Source organism: Arachis ipaensis, chromosome B05, assembly GCF_000816755.2.
Source record: "Arachis ipaensis cultivar K30076 chromosome B05, Araip1.1, whole genome shotgun sequence".
In the NCBI taxonomy this organism is placed as follows: Eukaryota; Viridiplantae; Streptophyta; class Magnoliopsida; order Fabales; family Fabaceae; genus Arachis; species Arachis ipaensis.
In genome coordinates, this window is record NC_029789.2 from 139,803,915 (window position 1) to 139,812,505 (window position 8,591).

General features: G+C 36.8%; 1 protein-coding gene across 1 annotated transcript; it reads left to right on the forward strand.

The window, feature by feature from the left end:
• LOC107641314 lies at nucleotides 7,616-8,230 on the forward strand. Its single transcript, XM_016344811.1, has one exon. The coding sequence runs from the start codon at nucleotides 7,616-7,618 to the stop codon at nucleotides 8,228-8,230; it is 615 nt and encodes a 204-aa protein (XP_016200297.1).

The following is an 8,591-nucleotide window of genomic DNA, read 5'->3' on the forward strand; positions in this document are numbered from 1 at the left end:
TGAAAGAAAAAGATAAGTCTTTTTTAAGAAAAAAGGAGATACAGAAACACACAAGAAAAACAACTTTATAAAAAAAGGCGGAATGTGAGTAGAAGTAACTTCGTGGAGAATGTGAAGTGGCGAGTGAGAAAGCACAAGCTTTGGAAAACGTGTTGTTTGAAACAGTAGTAATGGAGTTTTAATAATAATTATTACTGATTTGAAAAACTGACGTTTGTGGATTAAGTGCTCTAATTTTCGATGATTTTATTGAAAACAACCACATTAATTCAAAGGGGCAATTTGTTGATCGAAAATATTTTCGATCCAAATAGGATGAATCGAAACAAGTTGTGTGGCCTTTTCGAGAAGGTATAGGATTGAGTTGAAGATTGAAAGAAATCGGTACTATTTTTTAGGTTTCGATTGAGATAATAATCGGAGAAAGCCAAATCGAGTAAGAGTCTCAATTCGAAGAATTATGAGTAGTTTTCGAAAGAGCCGTTCGAATATTGATGGAAGCGGGAAAGTTCGTGGTTTTTATCGCACGAGGAAAATATTGGAAATATTTACAATCACACTATGGGGACGGTTATCAAGAGTGATTGTATTTTAAAATTGTAATTTTTATTTAATTATAACTAATTATAATTAAGTTAACCGTTATGTAAGATAGTCTATAAATACTGTGAAGTATTAGGGAATTGAGGTTGGAACTTTTACTCAGAAAAACACTCAAGCACACTCATATTTCAGGGAATTTCTGAGTCTGCAATCGAATAACTTTTCTGTAGGGTTTCTTCCACCTTCCTTATTCTTTCAATTTATTCTCCTGTACATTTAACATTTTAATTGATTTTATCTATTAAGTGTTCTTTATTTTATTGTTCAATTTACCTTTCTGCGTTTAAATTTTACACGTGGAAGTCCTTTGCTTCAAACAAAGGCAATTTATTGTTTTTTCCTTTAATTTCTTTGAAAAAATTGTTGATTTAGTTTACAAAATTTTAATTTCTGAATTTTATTTGTCAATTCATAAACTTATTTTATTTTAATTTTTAAATTTAGTCTAATCGAAGACACTTTGATGCACTTCTAGAAAACTGGTACGCGCACAGAGGAGTAGGTTTCGCTCCCAGATCACTAGATATCGAACCACCATCGATTTGCTAAAAATCGACAAAACAAATTGGCACGCCCAGTGGGACAGTTTTAAATCGAAGTGTGTCAAAATAGTGGTTTTCCACAAGTTTCTTAGTGTATGCGATTACGAAGTGGGAAGATCATTCACATGGCTGATGAATTATCGAACGTGAATGGTGGTTTTTCCACCAATGATAGTATACCGGTATCTGTACAACAAGCCGACGTGTCTTCACGTTCGAAAGGTGCAATCGGAACCGAAAGCATAGTCGTCACGACTATTCAAATTGGAAATGTTGGACGTAATACGCGTCCACGTGACTCTGCGCCACCGTTTCAACCTCCATTAACCGCTGGTTGGCCCCCTTATGGTCTTCCTGCCGGTTACACCCCATCGGTGGGTGGGTTTGTCCCGCCTATCCATTTTGGGAATACAAATGGAGTAAATATCATGCAAAACCCACAACAATACTCTGAGTATTCTCGTGAGTATCATGTGGGCTCCATTTCGAATGCTGCGAGATCAATGGCAGCGTATCGACAACAAGTGAAGGAAAGTCATCATGACTTGGTTAATTTATTGACTCAGCAAATGACTACAATTCTGAATCCTATGATGGCCAATCATGAATCGAGATTCGAGCATCTTGCTAGACAAGTCGAGAGGATCGCTCGAATCGTCGATTATGATGAAGGCGAAAGGCATAATGCTCGAGGAACTAATGAGGAGATGAAAAATATTTTTCAAAATGAAAATCATGTTCCAAATCGAGAAAATTCTTGCATAGTTCATCGACATGAGAATGCTGATAATGTTTTACATGGATTGCGTGGTGATCGTTATCAGGTTACCCGAATTATAGAAGAAGTGTTAAATCGGGTTGGATTGAATGTTAGTTTTATGAATCAGCCACATTTTGTCTCGGCTTTTCCCTAAGTAGTTCAAATGGCTGAAGTGCCAATAGGGGTAAAAAATCCGAAAATAACTACAAAATTTGCTGGAGAAGTCGGAGAATCAACAACTGAACATGTTGCTCGTTATTTGGTCGAGATTGGAAACTTAGCAAATGATGAAAATTTAAAAATGAAATTTTTTCCGTCATCATTGACGAAGAATGCATTTACATGGTTTTCGAATCTTAGACCAAATTCGATTACAACATGGAATCAGTTGGAAATTGCTTTTCACGCTCAGTTTTATCGAGGGGAAATGAACGTAGTAGTTACTGATTTAGTAGCTTTGAAACATGAAGATGGTGAAACCATTGATGATTATTTAATACGTTTCAAAAATGCTAGAAGTAGGTGCTATGTTACATTGCTTGAAAATGAGATAGTGAAAATAGCAACTATAGGGTTAGGATTCTATATGCGCAGAAAGTTGCTTAATGTGCATATTCCTGATTTGGCTCATTTGGATGAAAAGGTTCAGCAAACTGAGTTAATGAAAAAGGAAAAAGAAAAACATAGAACTGAACAGAGGTCGAAGAGTAAACCGTTTACTCGAAAGCAGAAGGTTGCTTATGTAACCATGGAGTCCTCAGAGGAAGAAATTGATTTCGAAACAGAAGTCGATTTGGCCGAACTTAAGAAGGGCCCTCCATATGTTTGTTCTTTGTTGAAAAAACTCCCTGGTAGTGAAAATTCGAATGATTCAAAACTTAAAAGTGGAAAGAAATATAGTTTTGATATTTCAAAATCTAATCAGATTTTCGATGTGTTGCTTAAAGATAAACAATTGGTTTTGCCTGAGGGTAGAACATTACTTTCCTTGAAGGATTTGAAAGGAAAGCCTTACTGCAAATTTCATCAAGCAACAAGTCATTCGACTAACAGTTGTGTTCGTTTCAGAGATTTGATTCAGGAGGCAATAATGGAAGGACGTTTGAAATTTGATGATGGCAAAAAGGAAATGAAGGTTGATGTAGATCCCTTCGAAACTGATGCCAGTTATGTGGAACCCTGCTTTGGAGTGAATATGGTAAGGATGTCTTATGATTTTGATGTGGCTCTTGATGATTTTGAGTCACAAGTAAGAGCTGTGTACCCTAGAACAGGGGATGGTTTGTTGGACTTCTTGGTTTAGCAAAAAATCAAAGACCGGGACGTATCTCTGTGTCCACGGTGTAATGCTGTTTTTGATGCTGAAGCGGCGGCAATCTTTGGAAAGGAAAGAATGAAGAAAGAATTAGCCCACAGGGAGGAACAAGCACGTCAGAGATACGACGTGTAAAAGCTTCTAGTTCAAAAATTCCTCTACATGATGTGGATACACCTTTGAGCCGACCTCAGGCTATTGGTGTTCAGTGGATCAGAAACTGTCAAGAGTTTCAAAGGCGTGATCACTTATATCGACGCAATCCTCAATGGGGACACAGAGCGCCGTCTCAAAATAAGTATGCCGCTTTTCGAGGACGAGCCAGAGGATACCCGAGAGGAAAAGGAGGAAGGAGAAGTTTCCATCAGAATATTAAACTTCAAATTGATATAGGGAAGGAAGCAAGCAAGGGGGCAACTCCTTTGGTGCATTCCCAAATTGTCTTTCCTTCTGATGGAGAGACTTATCCTAAAGAGATTCCATCACCAGCCAAGATGGATAAAGGGAAGGCAATCGCTCAGTCTTCTGGGGTAGATAAACATAAAGATGTTGATGTCGATAAGGAATACTTTGACGAAGGAGATGATGACATGGTGGGGACGATTTTGATAATCCCTACCGAGTACCTTGGGGAGTGTGAAGGTAATCCATATGAGGATTACGATCAGGAAGACGAAGAAGCTTTTTCTTTTATTCGCATAGAAGATGAACCAGGTGTCTTCCTTCGCCCTACTGAAAAGCAAATGTCTCATTTGCGTCCTCTTCACATTGTTGTTGTTGTGAATGGTTATAAGATAAACAAGGTATTGATTGATGGAGGGGCAGCAATAAGTCTTTTGCCTGAAAGGATGCTAGGAAAAGTAGGGAAACATGTTAGTGAGTTGGTCCCTACGAATATTGCTGTAACTGATTTTAGTGGGAATTCTACACCAGCGAGAGGGCTGATTACCTTAACTGTGAAGGTAGGGTCATCGGAGAGACACTCAGTGTTTGTGGTGGTGCCATTGAAGGCAAGTTATAACGCCTTACTTGGGAGAGATTGGATTCATGGAGTAGGTGCGGTGCCATCTACGGTGCATCAAAGTGTGCTTCTATGGACTGAGGAAGGCAAGCCTGAAATTGTCAAAGCAGATTCGAGTCTTTATGTCGAACAAATGCATGCCGATTTTAGGATATATAATCGCAAGCTGAAGCCTTTAAATGTTGATCGGTCTCTGAATCCTTACAATTGTGAAGGTTGCTATTTGACTTCGGAGGGACTGTCGGTGAAGTTGCGCTACCCAGACATACCCTATGAACCAACAGGTTGGGATTGTGATTCTTGAAGGCCTCGAAGACTGAACCATGGACCAGGTTGAGGAAATTTCTGATTACCTGGTAACTTTGCATAATTATTTAAATAATTTCCAAGCTTTAGAAAATAAAGATGATTCTTCTGATAAAGTTGAATCAGATAGGATTAATAGATTTGTTAGTAGTAATATGTTTGATTTGACACCTCTAGTCGAATGTAGTAATGATCTTTTTGTTACTTGTAATGAAGTTAATGATATGAGTCGGACTGCCGATTTAATAGCAGAGGCTCATTGTTTAGAGAATAAAAGTTATGATGATTCCATCAAAGATCAAGTTTCTACTCTTTCTCATGATGTTATTGATTTTACTTTTGATTGTATTTATGATTTGGAACCTATGGGATTTGAAAAATGTACAACTGAAGATGATCATTATAAGGGGTTTGAATCTCAAGATCCTTTAGAAGAAGTTAATTTGGGTACTCATGATGATGTTCGAATTACATATATTTGTAAAGATCTTATTGATCCTTTTCGAACTAATCTTATCGATTTGTTACATGAGTTTAAGGATTGTTTTGCATGGGACTACCATAAAATGCCTGGTCTTGATCGATCATTAGTAGAATATCGATTAGCATTGAAACCCAATGCTCGACCTATGAAACAAATCCCTAGATGTTTTGCTCTTGAAATCAATGTGAAAATTAAGGAAGAGATAGAACGCTTGATTAAAGCCAAATTTATTCGAACTGCTCGTTATGTAGAGTGGGTGTCGAATATAGTTCCAGTGATGAATAAAAATGGAAAATTGAGGGTGTGTATCGATTTTCGAGATTTGAACAATGCTACACCAAAGGATGAGTATTTCATGCCAATTGCAGATATGTTAATCGATTCTGCAGCAGGAAACGAAATCCTAAGCTTCATGGATGGTTATTCTGGATATAACCAAATTTTTATTGCGGAGGATGATGTGGCCAAAACTGCTTTCCGTTGTCCTGGGGTGTTAGGTACATATGAATGGGTGGTTATGCCTTTTGGTTTAAAAAATGCCGGAGTGACATATCAACGAGCAACGAATGCCATTTTCCATGAGTTTATTGGAAAATTTATGGAAGTGTATATTGATGACGTAATGGTCAAATCCATTTCTGTAAATCAACATATAGACCACTTAAGAAAAGCATTCTTGACTATGAGGAAAAAAGGATTGAAAATGAATCCTTTGAAGTGTGCTTTTGGTGTATCGGCAGGAAATTTTTTAGGCTTTGTCATTCATAAAAAGGGGATAGCTATCGATAAGAATAAAGTAGATGCAATATTGGCTTTGTCTGCACCTAAATCGAAAAAAGAAGTGCAATCGTTTTTGGGGAAAATTAATTATCTTCGAAGGTTCATTTCGAATCTTTCAGATTGAAACAGGGTGTTTGCGCCTCTAGTAAAATTAAAGAATGGTTCGAAATTTGAATAGACTACAGAACATCAGTCAGCATTCGACTCGATCAAAACTTATTTGGCCAAAGCCCCGATTATGGCGAATGTTCGTCCATTTGAGCCTTTAAAATTATATATTGTAGCATCTGAGAATTCGATTGGATGTATGTTAGCCCAAGATGATGAGAAGGGGCATGAGTGCGCAGTTTATTACCTTAGTCGAGTCCTAATTGATATCGAAACAAGGTATTCACCGACTGAAAAATTATGTTTGTCATTATATCATGCTTGTATGAAATTAAAGTGTTATATGGTGGCGAAATCGGTAAAGGTGATAGCGCAGACTGATGTTGTTAAATATATGCTTAGTTTCCCTATGTTAAGGGGGCGTTTGGGAAAATGAATGTTAGCATTAACAAAATTCGATTTGCAATATGTCCCAGTGAAAGCTGTTAAAGGACATGTCATTGCAGACTTTCTTGTGAATAATTCGAAAGGTCTGAATGACCAGGGGGCAAATATTATTGATATAAAGATCAATTATTGGAAATTATATTTTGATGGATCTAAGCACAAAGATGGTGCAGGGGTTGGAATTCTTATTATTTCACCTGAGGATGTTCCATCAGAATTTTTGTTTGAATTAAAGTATCCTTGCTCTAATAATGTCGCTGAATATGAGGCTTTAATTTTAGGTCTCGAAATTTTAATTGATAAAGGAGCTTTGGAAGTTCAAATTCTTGGAGACTCACAGTTGGTTTTAAAGCAGTTGTCAAAGGAGTTTAAATATAATAATGAGACGTTACAAAAATATTTAGTAACTGCTTGAGAGATGTTAACTTCTTTTTAGAAGGTTTCTTTGGTACATATCCCTAGAATTTATAATGAAATTGCTAATGAATTGGCCCAAATTGCTTCAAGATATCGGGTTAGCCCGGAAACTATTAGAAAATTTTTTAGTATCCATCAAATTTTAGTGCCAGCAAATGAAAGAGAAGTGCTGTGTATGGATGAATGGGAGGATTCTGATTGGAGAAAGCTTATTGCTTAGTATTTGAAAGATCCCAATACTGCAGTTGATAGAAAAATAAAGTTACGGGCAATGAACTTTGTTTTATTGGCTGATGAGTTGTATAAAAAAAGGATTGATGGAAGTTTGTCGAGATGTTTAGGTCGAGAAGATCAGAATGTTGCTCTGGGCGAGGTTCATAATGGAATTTGTGGTGCTCATCAGGCAGGAAGGAAAATGAGATGGGTGTTATATTGAAATCACATATATTGGCCGTCTATAATAAAAGATTGTATTGATTATGCAAAAGCATGTCAGGAATGTCAGAAACATGACTCGATACAACAAATTTCGGCAGCTGAGTTACATTCGATAATAAAGCCATGGCCATTTAGAGGTTGGGCTTTGGATCTAATTGGCTTGATTCATCCTCCTTCATCAAGATAACACAAGTTTATCTTAGTGGCTATTGATTATTTTACGAAGTGGGTCGAGGCTATTCCGTTAGTAGAAGCTGGGCAAACTAAGATAATTGACTTTATTGAAGAAAATATTATCCATCGATTTGGAATTCCTCAGACATTAAGTACTGACCAAGGAACTATGTTTACTAGTCAAAGAATTAAAAACTTTGCAGTTTCGAGGAATATTAATATGGTCACTTCGACTCCTTATTATGCACAAGCTAATGGCCAAGTTGAAGCAGCAAACAAGATATTGATAGGCTTGATTAAAAAGTATATTGGGAATAGGCCTCGAACATGGCATGAGACTTTAAGTCAAGTGTTCTGGTCTTATCGAAATTCACCAAGAGGTTCAACAGGAACCTCACCTTATAAATTAGTATATGGTCATGATGCAGTATTACCATTAGAAATTAATTTAAATACTTTAAGAGTGTCGAAACAGAATGATTTGCCTGTCGATGATTACTGGAATGCAATGTTTGATGAGTTGAACGAATTAGATTCAGAGCGAATTTTGGCACTTGAGAATGTCATTCGACAAAAAGAAAGTATTGCTCGAAGTTATAATCGTCGAATTAAAGAAAAATCTTTCAAGATAGGCAAGTTGGTGTTGAAAGTTATTTTACCAATGGAGAAGAAATCGAGATTTTTGGGTAAATGGTCCAATAGTTGGGAAGGCTCTTTTCAAATAATCGAGACATATTCTGAAAATGCCTATCAAATTAAAGATATCGAGTCGGGAAAGGTAATTAATTCGATCAATGGCAAATATTTAAAATTCTTCTATTGCTGGCAAACTTAGAAGTTCAACATATGTTAAAGTTCCAAAAGATAAGAGGACACTGATACAAAATAAAATTATAAGTAAAAGGGATTCAAGGTGCCAGTAGCTTTGCCAAATCGGAGCGCAGCTTTGTTCTTTTATTTTCCAGGAGTGTAAGTGCTTCAATCTGCTTGAACTTGTCGGCTTGGATTTTTTCAAGTTGTTTTTCATATTTTTCTCGTTCAGTGTCGGGTGAGACAAGTTTTTGAATAAGAAGATGCTGTTCTTGTTGGGCTGTAGCAAGAGGTTTGGCTACAGTAGCTCGGTTTTGGCGAATAGTAGCAAGTTGTTCCTGAATTCGAGCTAATTCTGCTTTGAGTCTTGCTTCTTCTTGATCATG

What these genes read in the sequence shown, in the direction of transcription:
- LOC107641314 (XM_016344811.1), top strand. Translation starts at nt 7,616, where the DNA reads ATGGTCACTTCGACTCCTTATTATGCACAAGCTAATGGCCAAGTTGAA.